We start from the raw sequence: 25,340 nt of genomic DNA on the forward strand, positions 1-25,340 counted from the left end.
TGTGGGTGTCACTGGGAACAGGTGGGTAAAGTGATTCAAATTCAAATCGCCATTCTCACGTTGTACGATTCAGTATCGATTTTCATTTTTCAAAAATCGATTTTTTTTTTTTTTTTTTTTAATTAATCAATCTAACAAAACAATACACAGCAAAACCATAGCAATGCAATCCAATTCCAAAACCAAACCCGACCCAGCAACACTCAGAACAGCAATAAACAGAGCAATTGAGAGGAGACACAAACACTTGGGGGCAGGATATAAATAATAACACGTTAACATAAAAAACATTAAACGTTAACATAAATACTATAATAGTTAGACAAATAAATTTGAAGCACAAACAAATAGGACACGTTTGGGGAGATTTTCACATAATTGGGGGCGGGTTATGACTAACAACTAGGGGTGTAACTACGTGTATTTGTATTGAACCGTTTCGGTACGGGGGTTTCGGTTCGGAGGTGTACCGAACGAACGTATTAAGTAGCCGCCTCCACTTCCTTCTGTCTCTGTCAGTCCTCTACACAGCGCAGCATTGTCCCACCCACACAACCATCTGATTGGTTACAAACAGAGCGGTAACAGCCAATCAGCAGTGCGTATTCAGAGCGGTAACAGCCAATCAGCAGTGCATATTCAGAGCGCATGTTGTCAGTGCTTAGCATTTAGCAGGTAAGCATCAGGCAGCAGACTCTCCCCAAATGACAATAAACACCTCCCAGTCAACTACTAGTAACATCACTATGAGCCCTTTGACCTTCTAGAAATATAAAAGGCAGTCCTGGCTTGAGATGAAGGCTAATTAGCTTTTAGCGTAACGTTAGCTAATTTTGCGGTGTGTGTGTGTGTGTGTTACGGACAGCAAAGCCCTGTCTGTTATTTCACTTTACCTTTTTCTGTGTTGATTGAGCTGTGTTGAAGCAGCAAAAAAGGACATTATGTTAAATGAAGAGTTTATGTCTCTGATAGTTGATATAATAATGTACCTGCGTCATTAAGCCTACATGAACTCCATGGTGTTCAGGGATGAATAGTCTCTCCTATTGCACCTTTTTTTCAGCTATAGTTACATTAATCATTAGAAATGCAGCAGCCTATGTTTTGAATGGCAGGGTCCCTGCTATCACATGTTGATAAAAATATAACATTTACATAATAAAGATCAACTACAGGCTTCCCAAATGCTGTGATAAATTAAGCATGATGAGTTGACTTGAAACTGTTTAATGTTGCAATTTTTATATGTAGAAGAAAAGTTTTGGCATTTTATTTAATCTGAGCAACAACTTGAGGCAGTTTAATGTTGATTAATGTGGGCAGAATTATTATAGTGTTCCCAATGTTAAAAGGATAAAGCCATTGTTTACAAATTTGGTAAATAAATAACCCAAAAATGTATATTTTGTTGTTTTCTTATTGTACCGTAAATGAACCGAACCGTGACCTCTAAACCGAGGTACGTACCGAACCGAAATTTTTGTGTACCGTTACACCCCTATTAATAACACGTTAATAATATAAAAACCATTAAATCATTTTGTCTAACTATAATAATTAGACATAAACATTTTGCAGCACAAACGATTGGGACAAGTTTGGGGAGATTTTCACATGGTTGTTGGCTGGATATGAATAATAACACATTGGTAACGTAAAAACTACTGTACTATAAGCATAGCACAAACGATTGGGACAAGTTTGGGTAGTTTTTGACATGGTTGGGGGCTGGATGTGAATAATAACACGTCAATAACGTAAAAACTACAATAGACCAAAAAACATTACAAAAAAACTATAATAATTAGACAAATAATTTTTGCAGCACAAACAAATGGGACAAGTTTGGGGATATTTTGACAAGGTGGGGATGCAACTTTACACAGGTGAGATACCTGGCTATTGTAATTCTTGATATGATTTAAAAAAAAAAAAAAAAAAAGTCATTATTTTTAACCATTCACATTTTTAGATTTAAAAAAATATATAATTCTAAATATATACTGTATGGTTCCATTTAAACATGCATTCCTTGTGTTCTTTTACACTTTAGGCTACATTGTAGGTATTGAAAAAATAACGGATTTACATGAAACCAGTATTATTAGATCGGTCGTGTTAGGACAATTCCGGTGATATTAGTGTCATTTTCCTGTGATAAATATTAACAAGGTTATGGACTTTTAAAACCGGTAAAATTCACAAGTTTCTGGTCAACTTCCTTAATACAAAGATTTTAGTAGGGACTTTTTTTGTTAAAAATGTCACTAAAATGTACCCCATTTTGAAAAGGTTGGTATCATTGAAAAGTTTGCTAAACAAAGAAACATAAAAAGAGGTTTTCCAGTGAATTTTTAAGACTGTCACATATTTGCATTATTCAACATGTTTGAATAGGAGTAGGAAGAAGCAGAGTTTGGTCAATTCTTCCATGTTCTTGGAATGTGAGCGGAGGCCTGACTCAATCCAAGCATGTAAAGTACAGGTCGATCACACCGGCTCCATGCAGTTTTCCTTCCGTTTCTTTTAGGTCAACCACACGTGATAATCCAAGTTCATAGGTGCTGCAAATTAAACAGACGTTGTAGTACGACCGTCATTTGATTGACTCCATGTTTGGTTGTGTGGAGCAGGAGCAGCAACAGAAGGAGCTGCAGTGGAGGAGCAAGTGTGAGGAGCTGCAGGTCCACGTTCAGCAGCTCCAGGAGGACAACCAGCAGCTGCAGAGCAGGCTGAAAGGCAGCCATGCGCAGGACGGTGAGTACAAGAATTTAAGTCGCCATGTCATCATTATAAGCCTCATGTGACTTGACAACATGAGTCTTGCGTAATAAAACTGAGATGATAAAAATGTGATCACATCTGATTGCTGCACGAGCAAAATCGACATAATTATAATAGTCCTTTTATTTTTCATACCACTGTTCTGTCCTATCCTGGACGACTTGGTGTGAAAGGTGGGTACATCCTGGACTAATCACCTGTCAATCACAAGGCTGACAGAGAGACACTTTTTTCTAAACATAAATGGTATATATATTGTTAATAATAGGAATGTATTTATATTGTTATATATTAGTATGTATATATATATATACAGTCGTGGTCAAAAGTTTACATACACTTGTAAAGAACATAATGTCATGGCTGTCTTGAGTTTCCAATAATTTCTACAACTCTTATCTTTTTGTGATAGAGTGATTGGAGCACATACTTGTTGGTCACAAAAAACATTCATGAAGTTTGGTTCTTTTATGAATTTATTATGGGTCTACTGAAAATGTGAGCAAATCTGCTGGGTCAAAAGTATACATACAGCAATGTTAATATTTGCTTACATGTCCCTTGGCATGTTTCACTGCAATAAGGCGCTTTCGGTAGCCATCCACAAGCTTCTGGTTGAATTTTTGACCACTCCTTTAGACAAAATTGGTGCAGTTCAGCTAAATTTGTTGGTTTTCTGACATGGACTTGTTTCTTCGGCATTGTCCACACGTCAGGACTTTGGGAAGGCCATTCTAAAACCTTAATTCTAGCCTGATTTAGCCATTCTTTTACCACTTTTGAAGTGTGTTTGGGGTCATTGTCCTGTTGGAACACCCAACTGCGCCCAGGACCCAACCTCTGGGCTGATGATTTTAGGTTGTCCTGAAAAATTTGGAGGTAATCCTCCTTTTTCATTGTCCCATTGACTCTCTGTAAAGCACCAGTTCCATTGGCAGCAAAACTGGTCCCAGAGCATAATACTACCACCACCATGCTTGACGCTAGGTGTGGTGTTCCTGGGATTAAGGGCCTCAGCTTTTCTCCTCCAAACATATTGCTGGGTATTGTGGCCAAACAGCAACATTTTTGTTTCATCTGACCACAGAACTTTCCTCCAGAAGGTCTTATCTTTGTCCATGTGATGTCAGATGAAACAAAAATTGAGCTGTGTATATATGCATACCTGCCAACTACTCCGGTTTTCCCGTAATTAGTACGGTTTTCATCAACCTATTCCGGGTTACGGTTGCAGTGATAAAAAATACGGTTTTTCATTAATTAAATTTTTTTTTTTTTTTTAAGTTTTATTCACGAAATCGCGTAACAACAATGACAATCGACACTGCTTCCCGTAACTTCCTATCGAGCCATTCCGAATGCCATGCGCGAGGCTATTTATAGCACCGCTGCCAAGCACGAGGCCATTGTTTCCAAACGAGCGAACGATCATGGAATCAGCCGGAGAAAAATCGCAAACGAGTCTTAAACCGAAAAGAAAACTGCAGTCATTCCGTGAAGAATATTCAAAAGCCTATCCGGGAATAATTATCTGTTCCAAAAAGGGTGAAAACTACGCGAATTGCACCTTGTGCAGACAAGATTTTTCGATCGGACATGGAGGAATTAGCGATGTAAAAGACCACGTTGGGAAAAAAAAACACAAGTCTAATGCCGTTGCTAGCGATACAAGTGGAAAACTTTCAACGTTTTTCGTCGCCCAAACAGATTCTTTGGATGTGATAAATGCCGAAGTTTTATTTACGGAGGCAATAATTGAGCAAACAAAAAGGTAATGACACCAATGTTATCTTTTGGAATTGTTTAGTACTGTTATACTGTTAAAAGTGTTTATACTATTTATGCTTTCAAGTCCAAGTTGAAGAAATCTTGTTAAATGTTGACAGCATAACTACCAAAATACAGAAGTATGTCCTTAATATTTTTGCAGTGCTATTTCTGTTGAAAAGTCAAAATGATTACATTAGAGATGTGATGTGCCACTTTTCAAGTGTCTGATGGCTTAAATTAATTTTCATTAATTTTTCATATTTTGAATTCTTTTGAAAGGCTTACAAAAAAACTACATTTGAATTGTAATTCCATGCTATTGACAGGACTATTAATTTTAATGAAGTTAGCTTACCATGTTTACAGTATGATAATTGTGATAGAAATGTGAATTTTAGGCACAGAATATTTTTTACAATTGAACAAGGCAGTAGATTATACAAGCTTGGACAGAAAGTTAATAATGACACCAATTTTTTTTTAAATGGAATTGTTTAGTACTGTTTTACCATTTGTTTACTGTAAAAAGTGTTTATACTGTTTATAATTTCAATTAACAAATTGAAGTCATGTGAAAGGTTGACAGGATAACTGGCATTAACTGTCAAAATAATTTCAAACTATTGAAGTTAGCTTACAGAATAAACATGTCAATCAACCCATATGATTTTTGCTGTAATATTTTTGTTTTGAAAAGTCACTGTGACTGATAGAAAAGTGATGGTTTTAGCAACATTTTAACCTGTCTGAATGCTAATAATCATTTTGCGTCGGGGGGCGAAATCCTGAACCCCCCACCAGGACTTTGTCCTGGACCTACCGGGGCCTGCGGCCCCTGGACCCTGGCTACTAGGTTTTTCTGATTTCAAAAGTTGGCAGGTATGTATATGTATACGGTATATGGTTTCCCCTTAATGTAATTGAATGTGGCGCGCCGCCACGGCATTATTATTACCACAGCACCTTGAAAATAAGGACTTTTAATGTATTGTAGCCCCAGAAGAAATCACTCAAAGTCCGACGCTATTTTTATCTTTTATTACCAACAAACAACGGCACAATTCCAACAGGTTTTACCTTCCAAGAGAACACTTTCGTCCCCTTGAGTCTTCGTTTCCCTACTGAGACACAACAACGCTTCCACATTCTACCCCAATCACCTTTAGGCACGGATGGTGTGTTTGCAAACAAGGGGAAAAACTGACATCAAATCCAAACCACACGAACATAAAACATTGACTTTAGCAAGTCGCTACAGTATGAATGGATATATATATATAGGCTATTATTTGTAAATTATTTGTAAAATTTCAAGATAAACCTAAAACGCACTTCAATGGTAACTCAACTTAAGAGGGTTTAGAGATAAGAGCTGTCTCTCAGTTAATTGTTATGCTTTAAGTTGCAAGCGAAAAATTTGAGTTACGAGCATCCCCGTTGCATATGTCACAGTGAACCCCGTAAGATCTGACCTAAACACCTGGTCTTACTCTCGAGCATTAGCTTGTAGCTAGAGATAGACATTTTTCAACCAAAGAATGTGAGTGTGAAGAACAGTGTTGAGAATAACCGGATAATAGTCATCGAATTAAAGAACAAAATCCTCAAAAACGTGACAGAGCATGTAGCTACCTAACTTGGCGATGCAATTTGAGCGTAGCACTGCTAGTCTGCACCACACTGAAGCAGAATGCATTAATAATGCCCGCCAATGATGTTAAAATAATATCTAAACAGCAGACATTTATCCATGAAAATATAGAGAAGTTCGAAGAAGATACCTATGTAAGTCCACTCTTCAAGGTACATTTTGTACATTATCTTTACATTACTTGATACAACTACTGTAACTGTTTGTAGTACATTCTATTGTATTGTTTTTCATACAGTATTTCTTTTCTCAAAGTTACTTTTTTTTAAGGGATGGTAAATTTGTACTGTTTTGAGGGGCCGAGCACTGATTCAATTGATTTAAATTCATTTCAGTGGGCAACATAGACTAGAGATACAAGTGTTTTGAGTTAAGAGGTCCGTCACAGACCTTGTGAATTGAGGTACTACTGTATAGTCTTCACAGGGGAACCTAATTGAACCCTTTCTAAACCTTTGAATGCAGAAGTCTGTTTTGGTATTTTGTCTTTGTTCTCCAACAAAAAGCTGAACAGCAGAAGTCACAAAGTTGTGTGCAATCCATGAATTGACCAAAAAAATGATGCAGTTTCATTGCAATAATAACAAACAATACAGCGTTCTATTCCATTTATAATGTCACGTTTTGACATCATGAAGTGTTAGCAGACGATCAACAGCACGTTGTCACTGTCAGGCTTCAAACAGGATGCTCTCAGAGTGAAGTGGCCGCCGAGTTTAGCCTGTCACCGCGTGTCATCAGCAGGTTGCAACAGAAATACAGAGAGACTGGTAGAGTCACAGGAAGACATACTGAATGATTTTTCTGAAAAATGTGTTCATCTGTTGGGAATTTGGCCGTCCATCTCATTAATAGAGAACGGCAAATTGTGCAAGAAGTACTGTAAAAGCATTAAACATGTTCCTTCAGTTCAAAGTGTAAAGAATGTCAAATATACCTGTAATAGTTTATAGCTTAGCTTACGTTCATCCCCAAAAAGCAGAGTATTGAACACTTTTTGTGTGTAGTGCATGTACATGTGTATGTATTTAAGTGTGTATTTGTGCATAGTATTGTTATCAGTATGTTTAACTAGAGATGTCCGATAATATCGGACTGCCGATATTATCGGCCGATAAATGCTTTAAAATGTAATATCGGAAATTATCGGTATCGGTTTCAAAATTATCGGTATCGGTTTCAAAAAGTAAAATTTATGAGTTTTTAAAACGCCGCTGTGTACACGGTAGAGATGCGCGGTTTGCGGGCACAACCGCGGAGTCTGTGGATTATCCGCGGATCGGGCGGATGAAATAAAAAAAAATTAGATTTTAAATAGATTCAGGCGGGTGGCAGTTAAACCAATTCGGAAATATATATACATAGTTAAATGTTGTTACCCACATACGAAAAACGAGCAGGCACCTGCTGCATATGCCACAACAGAAGAAAAAAAAAAAGAGAGATGGACACTTTTACGGAGCGGAGAAGGGACGCCTCGCTGGGGTCCGGGACCGAGGCCCCTTCCCCCGAGAGGGCCCCACCGGGAGCCGTAGCTGAGGCGATCCGCGAGAAGGGCCCGACGCACGTCCAGGGTCACCACCGCGCCCACCGCACCGACACCCCGCCTCGTCCGCCTTCGCCGCGGCCGGCGTCACGCGCAGCTTACCTGCCCGCCACCCCCGTGGCCGGGGGCTTGTAACAGGGGTCACTCCGCGCGCTCCGCCCGCGCAGCTTACCTGCCCGCCACCCCTGTTGCCGGGGGAGCGTAACAGGGGTCACTTCGTGCGCAGTGCGCTCACGAAAGGGGTGGGGCTCACCCTGGTTGATATAGACAGCAGCTAGGACGGTGGCCATGGAAGTTGGAACCCGCTAAGGGGTGTGTAACAACCCACCTGCCGAATCACCTAGCCCTGAAAATGGATGGCGCTGGAGCGTCGGGCCCATACCCGGCCGTCGCCGGCAGCGAGACGCGCTTGGAGGTGCGCTCAGCGCGGCTCCCATATGATTGCGCACTGGTGTGCGTCTGGGTCGTGACAGCGTGGCACGCGAATGTCTGTGCTGCATTGGATCAGTCTCCTTTCTTTAACAGGCAAAAGCTTTATAACCTCACTAATGCCTTGCATCGTCTATATTAGATATATAACAACGGGCGGGTGCGGGCGGATGCGGTTCTGATCAAATGTTAGATCGGGTGGATTGCGGATGGTTGACGACTTTCTGATGCGGTTGCGGATGAAATAATTGCCTATCCGCGCATCTCTAGTACACGGACGTAGGGAGAAGTACAGAGCGCCAAAAAACCTTAAAGGCACTGCCTTTGCGTGCCGGCCCAGTCACATAATATCTACGGCTTTCCACACACACAAGTGAATTCAAAGCATACTTGGTCAACAGCCATACAGGTCACATTGAGACAACATTAACACTGTTACAAATATGCGCCACACTGTGAACCCACACCAAACAAGAATGACAAACACATTTCGGGAGAACATCCGCACCGTAACACAACATAAACACAACAGAACAAATACCCAGAACCCCTTGCAGCACTAACTCTTCCGGAACGCTACAATATACAACCCCGCTACCCCCTATCCCCACCTCAACCCCCCCTACCCCGCCCACTTCAACCTCCTCATGCTCTCTCAGGGAGAGCATGTCCCAAATTCCAAGCTGCTGTTTTGAGGCATGTTAAAAAAAATAATGCACTTTGTGACTTCAATAATAAATATGGCAGTGCCATGTTGGCATTTTTTTCCATAACTTGAGTTGATTTATTTTGGAAAACCTTGTTACATTGTTTAATGCATCCAGCGGGGCATCACAACAAAATTAGGCATAATAATGTGTTAATTCCACGACTGTATATGTCGGTATCGGTTGATATCGGAATCTGTAATTAAGAGTTGGACAATATCGGAATATCGGCAAAAAAGCCACTATCGGACATCTCTTTTGTTAACTAATTATTCTTATTGTTTGCTTCCATATTTTGTTTTATATGATTGTTGTTTGTATACATTTTTTGTGGTTGAAAAAAAATAAAAAATGTTTACAAATAAACTAGTAGTGCAAAGTGCAAACCTTTCGACGATGCATCATTAAATCTTTAAAAAATACTTGTTGAGAAGGTTTTATTATTTGGATTTTATCGATACGATAATGAGGTTTTAGTGTACTAGATATTTTTGTTTATTATTCTGTGCGAATATTAGGGATGTGACGATAAACGGTGTTAACAATAACCGCGTTTAAAACTCCTGACGGTTAGTAATACCGTTTTAAATTTAAATGATCGCAAAACCGTGATTTATAACTGCACTTAGATAAACTCACGGACTGACTGGTGCCAGCTTGCTAGCCTACACGCTAACATGAAAACAAGAAACATTATTGTCTTCCTCAATTAAGAAACGACATACCCAAATCAGACTTATACAAACACATTTTTGTCTGAGCAACTAAGACATTCAATTGTGCACAGTGAACCTACAAGCTGTGCTCTTTTAGAACAGAGCGATCGTTCTATTTTCTGAAGTGTTTCTACGGTGCGTTCAAGGACCGCTGAACAGACTAGGATGCCACAACACCCGCCAGAAATAATAAATAATATTAATTTCAAATACATGTTAAAGTGTTAAAGTACATATCAATATTTAAAACAATAAAAGCTTTGCCATTAAAACAGATAAAATACTAAGACTAAAACAGTGGAAGCATAAGAAACACAAAACATGCAAACTAATGTTTTTTCTAACAGTGTTTATTAGGGACAGAGGACCCTATTGAATTTCTAGCGTTTTATTATTATACCACCGCCTCTTTGAGCTGTAATTTGACCCCCTTAACATGCTTCAAAACTCCCCAAATTGGACACACACATCAGGACTGGCGAAAATTGCAATCTAATCAAAAAAACCAAACCCCAAAACTCAAAATTGCGCTCTAGCGCCCCCTAGGAAGAAAAGACGGACAAAACTGCCTCTAAGTCCAAGTAGGAATGTCGTAGAGACATGAAACAAAAACCTCTATGTAGGTCTCACTGAGACCTAGATTTCATACACTGACAACCCTCAGCAAAAATCAACAGGAAGTTTGCAATTCCCCCTTCAAAACAAAAGTTGAGTAAAAACAGTCACTTTTTTTCAAACATTATCTCCTCTGAGTGCGTTTGTCGTGTCGGCTTCCAATTAGCACAGGAGAGAGATTGAACCCTTCTGATTAAAAGTTGATGAAAGAGTTTTAATTACTGCTCCTGTTTGGATTTTATGAGCCCTCAAAGTCGGTCCCGTCCATCGCTGCTTGCAGCTTTAATTTATTTTTGTTGTTTAAAAAAAAAAAAACTTGGTCAAAATAATTCACTGTGTGTATAAGTACATTTTGAACACGTTCAACAATGTTGCATTAATAATGATAACCAGGATAATTTTGGTCACGATAACCATAATATGAAACTTTTATATCGTTACATCCCCACCAGCTATTATTTTTCTCCCAAGATTATGACATCAATGTTCACCAATGTTTCGTCAGAGGGTGGAGTTGCTTGGCTGACTTGTGTGGTTTTTTTTTTTTTAAACATTGTTGAAGTAGCAAAGCCTGTTTTCTAAATGATTCATATGACCAGATGTTTATTTGATGTGCTAAATAAGACTCCTAGATTAAGCTCCCACGCTTATCTGTGCTGCATGGTGTAACATGCTCAAGTAAATCTGAAATGATAGTCCAGATTATTAAAAAAAAAAAGAAGTGTACCAGTAAAAATGTAATGAATGTCCACTGTTGTGAATAAAAGGACGTCCATAAGTTTGAACACAGCAAAAAAGTAAGACAAGCGTACATTTTTGCTGTAGACATGTATGCAATAAATAAGGACTTCACTTGCTACTTATCTGACCCTTTGTTAACTTAGCTTTCGTTTGCTCTAAGTATGCTGCAACTCAGTACAATGGAACTCAACAGCAAGTTATTTGTGGCATGTTTGCGTTGGAGAAATTCAGTGAAGAAGTTCATTGTTGACTGAGATAAAACCAGTTTTTAATATGACTGTTTTTTAGAGGAACTACTACCGAAGAAACAAAGTATATAGTCGTCTTTATTTTCACTTCTTCTCTTTATTGAGCAGAGACAATTCAGTGTAATACGGTGCAGACAGGAAACACAAACAACAATGGTCACATTTTTGTTTTTTCCCCAAGTGGAACAATAACAGTGTGTGTGTTTTTGTGCACAGACCGTGTCCAGCGGCAGGAGCGAGAAGTGATGCTGAAGCTGAAGCAGGTGGTGGACAAGCAAAGAGATGAGCTGAGGGCAAAAGTCCAACAGATCACCACCATCTCCAAGGAGGTGGAGGCGGTAAGCAGCCATAAGACAGTCGTGTAGAGAATGAGATATGACAATCATTATTATTAATAATAATAATAATAATATATTTTATTTTTAAAGAGCACTTTACATTGAGTAAACAACCTAAAAGTGCTACAGTGTATTAAAATAAATAAATAAATAGAAATAAAAACTAGAACAGCCAAATAGCTAGAACTAGTATGCATATATCTGAAAATGGCTTTTTAAAAAAGAAGGGTTTATAAGCCTTTTTTAAAAGCATCCACAGTCTGTGGTACCTTCAGGTGGTCAGGGAGAGCGTTCCACAGATTGGGAGCGGCCGCGCAAAAAGCCCGGTCTCCCATTGTTTGTAGCTTTGTCCTCGGAGGTTGGAGTGGAGGATGTCGAGTGGAGGATTTGGGGGTGAGTAGTTATTTGAGGTAGAGGGGGGCATTTCCATGGAGGCACTGGTGGGTTAGTAGGGAGACTTTTTATTCAATCCTGAGTGGAACAGGAAGCCAGTGAAGGGATTTGAGAATTGGTGTGATATGGTCATATTTCCGCACTCTCATCAGGATCCTAGCAGCACTATTCTGCATGTATTGTAGCTTCTGGATGTTCTTGCTGGGGATCCCGACAATATATTATTTAGGGCTGTCCAATTCAACAGATTGATGCGAATTATTCTGGTTTGAAAATGAAACACAATCCACTCTACAGTAGGGCTGCACAATTAATCGTATTCAAGGTTTTAATTAGTGCGATAATTACTGTTGTTTTTTTTTCTCCGCAGTCACCGGCTTTTGAGTGACAGACATATTTGTCAATCAATTCAATTTAATAAAAAAAAAAAAAAAAGTGTCCCTGGAGGGCAATTAAGAGGCACACAGAGCAGTAAATTAGCGACAATTGCTAGTTACACACAAAACTATAGTTAAATAAAAACATACACATACAGTACAGGCCAAAAGTTTGGACACACCTTCTCATTCACAACACAACTGATGGTCCCAACCCCATTGATAATGCAAGAAATTCCACTAATCAACCCTGATAAGGCACATCTGTGAAGTGAAAACAATTTCAGGTGACTACCTCTTGAAGCTCATCAAGAGAATGCCAAGAGTGTGCAGAGCAGTAATCAGAGCAACTAGAATATAAAACATGTTTTAAGTTATTTCACCTTTTTTTGATAAGTACATAATTCCACATGTGTTCATTCGTAGTTTTGATGCCTTCAGTGACAATCTACAATGTAAATAGTCATGAAAATTAAGAAAATGCATTGAATGAGAAGGTGTGTCTAAATATTTGGCCTGTATCGTACATACAGAGCTTTGTGCAAGTAGGCAGATATTAAATAATAAAGTGATTGTGGTGCATGGCACATAATAAGCCGACAGATTAAAAATATACTAGAGCTATATAAATGGTATACTGAAAGAATAAATAATAAAGTGACTGTAGTGCATGACTGTAAGCATAATAAGTATTGTTGATTCCCCGTCCTTTGCCTCCTGGCCAATCAAAAGTGTTTAAAGGGGAACCTCAATTTTTTGGAATTTTGCCTATCGTTCACAATCATTATTAAAGACATGACGACGGATGTATTATTTTTTTTGCATTCTAAATATTAAATAAATGTAAATAAAAGTCCACTTACAGCGAAACCACTGGGAGGTCTTTTATTCCGCCCATAAAACCCAATAAAAAAACAATTAAAAAGCGCCATTTCATGACTTGAATATTAACCAAGTATTAGGGATATTGTTACTATATGCGCTAACACAGACAAACTATAGCTGCGCAGTGATCACAAGCGTGTGTGCCTATGTTTACATCATCGAGCGGTAAACCTCTTCCTCGCTTCCTCGCTCGTCAAACTTCATTGTAGATCATAAATCATGCCTCTCACCCGGATAGTAGAAGGATGAGGACGTATTCCAACAAGGTAGTACACTTTGACAGCCAATTTAGACCCCGGAAATGGCGAGAACAACACGAAAAGACACTTCATTCCACCTCCCGTTTCTTCATGTTGATTATGAGTCATTCTTCATCTAAATGAGAGTATATGAACATCCTAATGACAGCAGACATTGTACAGTATGTGATGTTTTATTATGTTTTTTGGCTCTCAAAAAGTCTGCAGTGAGTAATAATCAATGATGTTGTTGAAAAAAAAGCGAACGTTGTGATGCGTTTTTTAAATTAATGCGTCGCATATGCTTAAAATGAGCAAAATACGTAAATATTAGAAGTTATTAATAATGTGCCTGTTACTACATTACATATATACTTACAGCATGTATATAAAACCTAAATGGATGTGTTGGGATGTTTTTTAAGGGCTTTTATAGGCAGAATAAAGTGACTGCCACAAGCTCCATTGTAAGCTGACTTTTGATCGCATTTATCTAATATTTAGGATGCATGAAAAAATAAAAACATATGTGTACTTTGCTGGCATCGATAAATTGCTATGTTCGTGTGTGTTTGTTTTCTACATTTAACATTCTTGTAATATATTATTTGGTATATGAATTTTAATGAAACCTCTTCAAAACAGGTAACAGGCTACAAAAGCTCCTCTTGGCTGCTGACTTATAAGCGCAGTGTTGGCCTAAAATATGTCTTTTTAAAAATGTGTTTTTAACATTGTATTGACAAAAATCACAGAATGTTAATCAATCTGATAAAAGAATAAAGAGCAACCCTAACTCCTTTTTAATTTAAAAAAAATATTTATTAATGGGACAAGCGATAGAAAATGTATAATAAATTATTAATATTAATAAAATATAAAAAGAAATTATAAAAAAATATTGAAATCAATATTTATTATCTTTTTAAGTTTATCTAAGTCTATCCCAATTTTACAATACAATGTACAAAGCAATTGAAAGGAATATACATACAATACTGGGGCAGGGTAATCAACAGTATCAATAATAATAATATCAATAATAGTTGTTTAATGTTTTTAATCAAAAAATGTATTCTTCAAAAAAATTGCAAAAAAAGTTTTAATTTAGAAAAAAGTAAACAACTATAAACTGATTTAAAATCAGAATTAATCTTTTTTTTTGAGCACCCCTGGTATTTATCAAAATCTAAATTTTGTTGTTGTTGCAGAATTCATGTTTCTTTTCACCAAGTACTTTAACTTGTTCGTACACTTATGTGTTAAGTTGCATCATGCCAGGTTGACGTTTGTTACGCTTGTACATTGTTTTTTTGTCACTTGAAAGGTCATATAGGGTAATTGAATTGGCTGGTAATGCAGATTTCAAAGAGGTGCGCCAGTGTGTGTAGTTGGAAATGAAAGTCATAGTGAGACAGCAGCTGTGTTGAAGAGATGACAGACAGTTCCCGGTTGAAGATTAAGTTGTACTTTAGACGGATCTGAGCAGGTTTTCCCCTCCTTTTTTGTGTGTGTGTCTTGGTATTTTTTACCATGTGATGTCAATAACTATCATAACTGGGTGTGTATGTGATAACGATTTGTTACTTACTTCCAGACAGGTGACCTTAGTTGTATGTTCTTTAAGGAAAAAAGAATACCCGTCTTACTCCAATAAACTGGCATCCTGTTTGGCCACTAATACAGTGGTACCTCGGTTTAGTTTAGTAATCTGTTCCACAAGGTCGAATGAACACCACATTGTAAGCAAATTCAAGCAATTTTGTCGAAAAGACATTTTTATAGAGAATAATTATAGTTTTACATGCAAAACTACATATAAATAATGAATTAAAAATGTATCACTTTTTTTGCAGACTCTTGTTGGTGATGAGTGGAGGAGGGGAGAAGAGAGTACTTTACTACAAGTTCTTTATTTAATTAAATAGTGTTTCTCACTTTCTTTGTCAAAGTGCATTTCACATGCAGCTTTTTTTGAGCCTCGCGGTGGATTTTCTTGTAATGCACAGACCTGTGGTGTAACTGAAACAGGCATGTTTAGAAAAAAAAAACGTCCTGATACAACTTTTTCACTTCCGACACGATACCGATATCGGAGCTTTGTGTATTGGCCGATTGACTGATCCGATACGATATCAGCAGGAATAACGCATACTTTTATTATTTTGTAGCATGGAATATTAAAAAAAAAAAAAGTTTGATCAAGTGAAATGAGTCAAACAGAGAACAAGAGTAAAAAAGTGAAAAACTAACCTTTTTATTTTAAATCGTCTGGAATGGACTAACGCTGTCTTTAAGTTGAAGTGGAGCGGTAATTGTTTTCTTGGAAACACATAGTGGCATCCGTAATTCATTAAGGTAAGCCCATCTCACAATAAGTGTGGACATGTTTGTTACTGGATACTTTCTAATACACGTCTGCCATATGCAACTATAATTATTTGATACTTGTTTACCTTGACGTATTTTGTGTTTTAAACTTCATTTTGGTTCAGTTAAGGACTAGAGATGTCCGATAATGGCTTTTTTGCCGATATCCGATATTCCGAGATTGTCCAACTCTTAATTACCGATTCCGATATCAACCGATACCGATATATACAGTCGTGAAATTAACACATTATTGTGCCTAATTTTGTTGGGATGCCCTGCTGGATGCATTAAACAATGTAACAAGGTTTTCCAAAATAAATGAACTCAAGTTCTGGAAAAAAAATGCCAACATGGCACTGCCATATTTATTATTGAAGTCACAAAGTGCTTTATTTTTTTTTTAACATGCCTCAAAACAGCAGCTTGGAATTTGGGACATGCTCTCCCTGAGAGAGCATGAGAAGGTTGAGGTGGGCGGGGGCGGGGGGGTTGAGGTGGGGGGAGGGACTAGTGGGGGGTAGAAATTGTCCCGGAAGAGTTAGTGCTGCAAGGGGTTCTGGGTATTTGTTCTGTTGTGTTTATGTTGTGTTACGGTGCGGATGTTCTCCCGAAATGTGTTTGTCATTCTTGTTTGGTGTGGGTTCACAGTGTGGCGCATGTTTGTAACAGTGTTAAAGTTGTTTATACGGCCACCCTCAGTGTGACCTGTATGGCTGTTGACCAAGTATGCCTTGCATTCACTTGTGTGTGTGAAAAGCCGTAGATATTATGTGATTGGGCCGGCACGCAAAGGAAGTGCCTTTAAGGTTTATTGGCGCTCTGTACTTCTCCCTACGTCCGTGTACACAGCGGCGATTTAAAAAGTCATACATTTTACATTTTGAAACGATACCGATAATTTTGAAACCGATACCGATAATTTCCGATATTACATTTTAAAGCATTTATCGGCCGATAATATCGGCAGTCCGATATTATCGGACATCCCTATTAAGGACCCTTAATATGTATGTCTAGCTTGTGTGCTATCGTGTGCTTAGCTGTTGTGTAGCTGCTCGCTCCTAGTAGCCTACAGCCTACCATGTTTACCTTTTGTAAATGACTCAAATAGAAGAAAAGACTATTGTTGTGTGTTTATTGGAGGACATTTAGATGTTAAGTAGCTGTCCAGCTTTATATAAGTTAACACGCTGCAGGACTGCATGTTTTCGGATTTTATATCGGAGATATTAGCTGCAAGCTAATATACTGTAGTCCTATATATGTTTTTTTTCATGATATCGGACCGGTATTTGATATCATTGTCGGATCAGGCTTAGTTCACCTTAGTTACAAACACAATTGGACCTACTTAGTGTATCAATAACGCAACAAGATTATGTCACCAATGTGTGGGATTCTTTGTTTGAGCACTCTGGTTTGCGGAATGCTACGCAGAAAAAAACGAAGAAAACTTTTGGTGAATATTTTAATCGGAAAAAAATATCGACAAATAACTAAGTATTAATGTACTAAATTACCAAAGACAGTTTTTTAAGGCTATGTCATTATGTGTACATATTATTAATTGAACCACATGTGTGCTCTTGTTCAGCTCCAGGAGCAGTTGGACCGCTTCATGAAGATGAATGCGGAGCTGCGGCACAAGCAGAGCGTGCTACAGGCCCAGCTCAAGAGCACGGTGGAGAGGAAGGCCGACATGGAGGCCGACCTGAAAGAGAAAGTCAAAGTGATCGAGAAGCTGCAAGCACAGATGGACAGAACCAACAGCAATATCCATGTATGAACAAAGTTATTCTTTAGCAGTTTTCTTTACTTCTTTTACATGTTTGGCCCAAACTCAAGTCAAATGCGGGTTTGGTGTGAATAAATCCACTGTCGTCTTATATCCCTCTTAGGCCAGTCCAAGTCCCATCGATAGTCAAACGGAGCCTTCGGCGGACCACAAGGATCCTGATCAGCCGTGCTTCACCAAGAAGGAGATGCGAGACATAATTTTTGAGAGGAACGAGCTCAAAACCAACCTCTTCCTGGTGCAAGAAGAGCTCAACTACTATCAAAGGTGGGTGTTGTTTCCCCAACCTTTACATTTTTATCATTTTAAACGCACTGCGTTCTTTTTATTTAAGGCCATTATGTGTCACAAGAGAGCACATCACACTAAAATACAGCCTTTTGAGGGTTCTCATAGAAACCGACCGCTCTCACCACAGCAAACATAAGATAAAAGTGGGCCAGGGAGAGATGATTCTGCTTCCTGAATTGCAACTGTGTTGTCTTACCACTAGGAGGCAGTAACATAAGGAGCATTATCAATGACATGCACTGTGGGAATGTTGAATGCATCCTCAGCCAATGTTGACCAATGGCTAAACGGTTTCCAAAAATACCAGTATTTAGTAGTTAAAGCACTACAAATTCAAACTAGTTCTTAATTTATTCATCCACCTTGTTTTTTTTCCCCACAGTCTAAAAATGTTGCCCATCCATCTTTCTACCTCTTGTCCCTCTCGGGCACACCCTGGACACAGATAGACAGACAATATTTACACTCGAGGACCAATTTAGTGTTGCCAATCAACCTATCCCCAGGTGCATGTCGTTGGGGGTGGGTGGAAGCCGGAGTCCCCGGAGGGAACCCACGCAGTCACGGAGAGAACATGCAAACTCCACACAGGAAGACCCCGAGTCCTGGGATCGAACCCAGGACCTTCTCATTGTGAGGCACACACACTAACCTCTGTTCTGCCCTAAAAGGTTGTGTCTTAGTTAAACAGACAATGTAGATATTGATAGAGTAAAATAAACAAAACCTTTTTGGGTGTAATAATAGATGATAAAAATAACTGGAAATCGCATATAAAAAAATATACAAAGTAAGATGGCAAGAAATATTTCAATAATGAATAAAGAAAAATATGTTCTGGACAAACAAAATCACTTCATATTCTAGTGCTCGCTAGTTGTTCCATAACTATGTTATTATGTAGAAATATGGGGAAATAAATACATTCACAAATTTTGTTCCAAAATGATCAGTTAGAATAAAACGTAACGTTGGATACAGAGAACATTCAAACACTTTATTTATCCATCCAAAAAAATATTAAAATTTAATGATTTAGTGCATTTGCTAAAATTATTGTACAAAGCAAACTACCCAAGAACGTACAACAGTTCTTCTCAACAAGAGAGGAGGAATGCAACCTCAGAGAAAGTTCTAACTTAAAACATTTGTTGGCCCATACAACACTTAAAACCTTTAGCATATCAGCATGTGGAATTAAATTATGGAGTGGATTAAGCAAATAAGTCAACCAATGTACTACTAATACATACAGTTCAAGGGACTGTTCAAACTCAGAATTTACAAAGTACATGGAAGAAGAATTTTGAAAAACGTTTGGAGCCTTATTGAAAATTAGATAATTTGGAGTTATTATTATTTAGAATCATTATGGAAACTACAACTTATGTAACAAATAATGTTTTGAGAACTTTATTATTCATTATGTATGGAGTTAAAGTGAAGCCCCAATTAGGAACTTTCAGTTTTGATTGTTTTTGGCAGCGCCAGTGGACCAAAGCTGTAGTGTTTTGCCTAAAGGAAGACCACATTTCCCATAAGCACCAACACATAGCGCCGTTAATGGTCAGAAACTTCTGTCACGTAGAAATAATCTGACACGATAATACCACAATGATTCAGTATGGCTGATCTTTCCACAGTAGGAACCGACATATTTTACTCTATCTTTATATTTGCAGTTATCGCATTGTTTTTTCTTTATGCAATACTTTTGAGTTTGCTGGTCCTGTCAGTGTGGAACTGCGAACTATCAAGCTGGTGGATATTATTGCTACCACGCACATTTCCGATAGCTAACATTAACATTATCATTTTGATTTGAGCATCGAAAGGTACTTACTAGTCCAGCAGGAACAGAGTCAAGGCAGCATCAGTCTGAAATCCCTCTTTGTCTTTGAGCTCACGAGTAAAAGCCAGGCCAATGTTGATCCTTGACCGTCCTTTTATCCGGGTAGCGCCCCTTGTTTTTTTTGTCTCCTCAGTTAAAACTTTTCGTTTCTTTGGTTGTTTTGCAGCATCTACCCTAATAGCAGTAATTGCAGAGTAGGCGTTTGCATCGACTTCCGTCTTTTTAACGAATAGAGAAGGGGGGGGCGTCATTCAAGTCGGGACATTTGTAGTTTTTTGTGTGGCAGGGTTTGCTGCCACCCTCCTCAAAGTCGCTAAGTGCCAGTGAAAGCGATACAGACCCCCACAGGCCATGACAGAGATGTCATTCAACTCTGCTTCTTCCTACTTCTTTTTGGACATGTTGTAAAGAGAAACTGGAGATTGTGATTAGAGATGTCCGATAATGGCTTTTTTGCCGATATCTGATATTGTCCAACTCTTAATTACCGATTCCGATATCAACCGATACCGATATATACAGTCGTGGAATTAACACATTATAATGCCTAATTTTGTTGTGATGCCCCGCTGGATGCATTAAACAATGTAACAAGGTTTTCCAAAATAAATCAACTCAAGTTATGGAAACAAATGCCAACATGGCACTGCCATATTTATTATTGAAGTCACAAAGTGCATTTTTTTTTTTAAACATGCCTCAAAACAGCAGCTTGGAATTTGGGACATGCTCTCCCTGAGAGAGCATGAAGCGGTTGGGGGGTGGGGGTAGAGTTAATGCTGCAAGGGGTTCTGGGTATTTGTTCTGTTGTGTTTATGTTGTGTTACGGTGCGGATGTTCTCCCGAAATGTGTTTGTCATTCTTGTTTGGTGTGGGTTCACAGTGTGGCGCATATTTGTAACAGTGTTAAAGTTGATTATACGGCCACCCTCAGTGTGACCTGTATGGCTGTTGACCAAGTATGCATTGCATTCACTTGTGTGTGTGAAAAGCCGTAGATATTATGTGATTAGGCCGGCACGCAAAGACAGTGCCTTTAAGGTTTATTGGCGCTCTGTACTTCTCCATACGTCCGTGTACACAGCGACGTTTTAAAAAGTCATACTTTTTTATTTTTTTATTTCCGATATTACATTTTAAAGCATTTCTAATTGTGATGTATCATATTGTAACCGTATGCATGTTTGAAATGAACTTAAACCATAACCATAGACTAACTGGATGCTCTCAGGAGGTGTGAAAGTGAATGTGAACGTCTACACGTGTCTGTTGATTGACTGCTGAACAGTCCAGGGTGTAAAACCGCCTCCCGGAATGAGTATGATATTGTCGTTGTCCCCTGCAGGTGCAAGTGCCTGTGAGGCTCCCTCTTTTCTTGTTTCAAATCTAACCGACTATCATCACGGTATGTCCACAGGGAGATTCTGAACGAGGAACGGTGTCCAGGGTTCCTCATGGAAGCTGTGCGTTCGGCCATCACAAAAAAGAGAAAAGTAATCAAAGCCAAGATGCTGGGAATTCCTGTGAATGACTGCAGCAGGTCTGTCTCTAAACGATCCTCGCTATCCAGTACTGAAGGAGGAGACAATATATATTTTTCATCTCCAATGACTGAATGAGTGATGTCTTCCTTCTCTTCAGCGATGAAGAAGACAAGAGTCCTCTGACAGAAGTCGACGGCACTGAAAAACCAGCAGAGTCACGTATTAGAAACCTGTAAGTAAACTGCAGCGACAGGACACATTCAGACATGAAAATAGAATCGCATCAACCGCACAATAAAATGAGATCCAATGTATCAAAAATGTTGTCTTTTTAAAGATAATAATGCTCGGATGTGATTGACAGTGCCAGCGAGCTGTGAAATAAGTAATAGTTGTTTATGGTGTTTGCATTGGTGTAGAGCGGCACGCCATTAAACCATTTGGAATAACAACATATTTCATGCACTTCATCTTCAACTACTGCCTCATCAATAACACATCTTCACATTAGTGAGCCTTCGACACGAGCGATGTCAAAAGACAACATTAAAGAACACAAATGAAGACATAAAAGAGCAGAGAGCTGCTGTAATCAGCTGCCACTTCAGCGGCACCATTTTTATATGCATTAACAAAAGTAAAACACATTGAACACGAAAAAAGAGTAATAAATTAAAAAAATTATTATATTGTGCACATACGTTCGCATCATGCATAAAAAATGATAAAACAAATACACATAGTACAAGCCCTAAATGGGATTTAAATCCATGCCTTTTGTGTCTCAAGAATGTGTCACTGACCACTGCACCATTCAAGTTTTGATTAGTCTGATATAAAGCTTCTGTACTATTGCGTAAATGAAAATAACAATTCTTGGCTCCTTCACAGCCCTTATATATAGCACTTTTTCCAAACTGGCTGCTGTTTTTTCCTCAATGTTACAGAAAGCATGAGGCTGTGTAACCTGCTACATATATGCTTTTCTACAGTTAAATATATATATTAAGTCTCCAGTTTACCTAGTCAAACATAGGTAAAAGAAGGTAAAAAAAAAAAGTAGGTCAGCATTGGTAAAAGAAGGCAAAAAGTAGGTGAACATATGTGTAAAAAAACAAAAAACGTAAAAAAGTAGATGAACATAGGTAAAAGATGGTAAAAAAAAAAAAGAAGTTGGTGAACAGGTAAAAAAAGGTATAAAAGTAGGTGAACATAGGTAAAAGAAGGTAAAAAATAGGTGAACATAGGTAAAAGATGGTAAAAAAAAGAAGAAGTTGATGAACAGGTAAAAACAGGTATAAAAGTAGGTGAACATAGGTAAAAGAAGGTAAAAAATAGGTGAACATAGGTAAAAGATGGTAAAAAAATAAGTAGGTGAACAGGTAAAAAAAGGTTAAAAAGTAGGTGAACATAGGTAAAAGAAGGTAAAAAAGTAGGTGAACATAGGTAAAAGAAGGAAAAAAATAGGTGAACGTAAATAGGTAAAAGAAGGTAAAAAATAGTAGGTGAACAGGTAAAAAAAAGTAGGTGAACGTGGGTAAAAGAAGGCAAAAAAGTAGGTTAACAGATAAAAAAAAGGCAAAAAGTTGTTAAGCAAAGGTAAAAAAAAAAGTAAAAAAGTAGGTGAACATAGGTAAAACAAAGTAAAAAAGTAGGTGAACATATGTAAAAGAAGGTAGAAAAGTAGGTGAACATAGGTAGAACAAAGTAAAAAAGTAGGTGAACATATGTAAAAGAAGGTAGAAAAGTAGGTGAACATAGGTAAAAAAATAAAAAAGCAGGTCAGAAGGATGTTGTTGCAGTGCAGATACAAAACGTCCATGAAAGATAAGGTAAAAAAAAACCCAAGAGGGAAACAGCAAAGAACACAAAGGACATAAAATATATTAAAAGAGCACAGAGCTGATGCAACAAGCTGCCACTTCAGCGGTGCCGTTTCTACATACAGCTACAAAAATAAGACAACAAAAAAGCTCAAAATGATAATGAAGTGTAATGAAGGTAAAAAGTAGGTGAACATTATTTGACAAGATTTTTACACAAAGTTTGGGTGTTTGGCAGAGATGTCATCTTCATGTCAATCCACCTCTCTCGCGTTGTTGATTTGGTTAAATCACCTGACATGCAAGTTTGCGCGCTGCTTTTACAAGCCCACCCCCGAGTTTTGCTTGATTCGAGCACTGGCGAGGGTTTATTTTCCCGGGTATATACTGGACCTGGGTTTAAAACAGGAATTGGAAGGTTGACAGGTATGCATCATACTGAGAGGGGTGGCTAACATTTGTAGTCTGTTGTGTTGAACTAAAAATTGCTTTCAATGCTACAAAGTTGCATTTCAATGTAAAAGTCCAAAACCCCAAGTGAGCGCTCCAACCGCGATTAAGCCCAAATAAGACCACAGTGGTCTTTGTGCATGGGCGTCATCCTTCCGTCTGTCATGCGCTCTGATCCGCTATTTTTAGTCTTAATCCTCCCCGTCCGTTTGAGCTGACCTCAGGTCTGCCTGCCTCTGTCTTCTGCCGCAGCTTTGGCTTCATGTCGTGGACGGGCAGCGGCCGTAGCCCCGCCCACATGAGCAACGCCACGTCCAGCTGGGAGATCCTCGCCGACTCTGAGGCCAGTGGGGAGCCGGAGCAGCAGAGGTCTTCCTGAGACCGGGACAAAAAAAAAAAAAGACAAATCTGCAAGTGTTTCTCTCACCTCAACCTTTGCTACTTTTACTTCACGCCTGCTGCAAGCCTACTATGCAAGTGTTCAGACACACGTGAATATGTTTTTAAACAAAACACCTCCTTTTTTATGCATTTTAGCCTCTGTAATCCCCCTCAGATTTGTCTTTTCATTCTTTTTTGTTCAGTTAAAAAAAAGTCAATAATCATTAGGAGTGTGAACCTAACGATTCAATCAGATTTTGATTCCTGGGGAGACGATTCGATTCAAACTGATTTTCGCAATGTATTATTTAGTATAATAATTATTATGCACCTTTTTTCAAAACAGGTTACAGGTTAGAAAAGTTCCTTCTGGTTGCATGGAAATGTCCTAACTTTTTCAGCTACTTTTGCACTCTTTTTGCTTATTGCGCAGCCATACACCTTGCAGACATACACTATATTGCCAAATACTGCCTTTGCTCACATATGAACTTGAACTGCCATCCCATGGAATTGTCCAAAATGTTTTGGTAACCTGGAGCATTCAAAGTTCCTTTCACTGGAACTAAGGGGCCAAGCCCAACTCCTGAAAAACAACCCCACACCATAATTCCTCCTCCACCAAATTTCACACTCGGCACAATTGAGTCCAAAATGTACCGTTCTCCTGGCAACTTCCAAACCCAGACTGGTCCATCAGATTGCCAGATGGAAAAGTCCAGAGAAGGCGTCTCCACTGCTCTAGAGTCCAGTGGCGACGTGCTTTACACCACTGCATACCACGCTTTGCATTGGACCTGGTGATGTATGGCTTAGATGCAGCTGCTCGGCCATGGAAACCCATTCCATGAAGCTCTCTGCGTACTGTACGTGGGCTAATTGGAAGGTCACATGAAGTTTGGAGCTCTGTAGCAACTGACTGTGCAGAAAGTCTTTGCACTATGCGCTTCAGCATCCGCTGACTCCTCTCTGTCAGTTTACGTGGCCTACCACTTGGTGGCTGAGTTGCTGTTGTTCCCAAACTCTTCCATTTTCTTATAATAAAGCCAACAGTTGACTTTGGAATATTTAGGAGCGAGGAAATTTCACGACTGTATTTGTTGCACAGATAGCAGCATCCTATGACAGTTCCACGCTGGAAATCACTGAAATCAACATTCTTTCACAAATGTTTGTAGAAACAGTCTCCATGCCCAAGTGCTTGATTTTATAAGTGATTAGGACATCCGATTCTCATCATTTGGATGGGTGGTGTCGGAGGCAGATATTTACATATATCCGTATTTAAGTGTTACTTCTTTATTTTCATAATCATATTACAAAACAGCTAGTGTTCTTCTTCCAATTGTGGTCTTTTGGTTGTCTGCAAATACTGTGTGCTAACCTTGACTTTGGAATGTAAGGAGGAGAGATACTCCTTGTTTTTATCTGTTCCTGTGTCCAGCTGAGGAG

At 38.6% G+C, this 25,340-nt stretch overlaps 2 protein-coding genes across 2 annotated transcripts in view; both read left to right on the forward strand.

The window, feature by feature from the left end:
* Positions 1-25,095, forward strand: part of rilp (Rab interacting lysosomal protein) — a 26,253-nt gene extending 1,158 nt beyond the window's left edge. The window contains exons 2-8 of the mRNA XM_061925819.1: positions 2,634-2,757; positions 11,424-11,545; positions 17,407-17,592; positions 17,711-17,874; positions 21,168-21,290; positions 21,392-21,466; positions 23,760-25,095. Of these exons, the coding sequence (XP_061781803.1) occupies positions 2,634-2,757; positions 11,424-11,545; positions 17,407-17,592; positions 17,711-17,874; positions 21,168-21,290; positions 21,392-21,466; positions 23,760-23,886 (921 nt within the window). The 3' untranslated portion in view covers positions 23,887-25,095. The remainder of the gene's footprint in view (positions 1-2,633; positions 2,758-11,423; positions 11,546-17,406; positions 17,593-17,710; positions 17,875-21,167; positions 21,291-21,391; positions 21,467-23,759) is intronic.
* The window catches only part of scarf1 (scavenger receptor class F, member 1), a 32,006-nt gene continuing 29,037 nt past the window's right edge, over positions 22,372-25,340 (forward strand). The window contains exon 1 of the mRNA XM_061925818.1: positions 22,372-22,626. The gene's annotated coding sequence lies outside the window, so the exon portion shown is untranslated. The remainder of the gene's footprint in view (positions 22,627-25,340) is intronic.

Source organism: Nerophis lumbriciformis, linkage group LG30 (genome assembly GCF_033978685.3).
Source record: "Nerophis lumbriciformis linkage group LG30, RoL_Nlum_v2.1, whole genome shotgun sequence".
Taxonomy (NCBI): Eukaryota; Metazoa; Chordata; class Actinopteri; order Syngnathiformes; family Syngnathidae; genus Nerophis; species Nerophis lumbriciformis.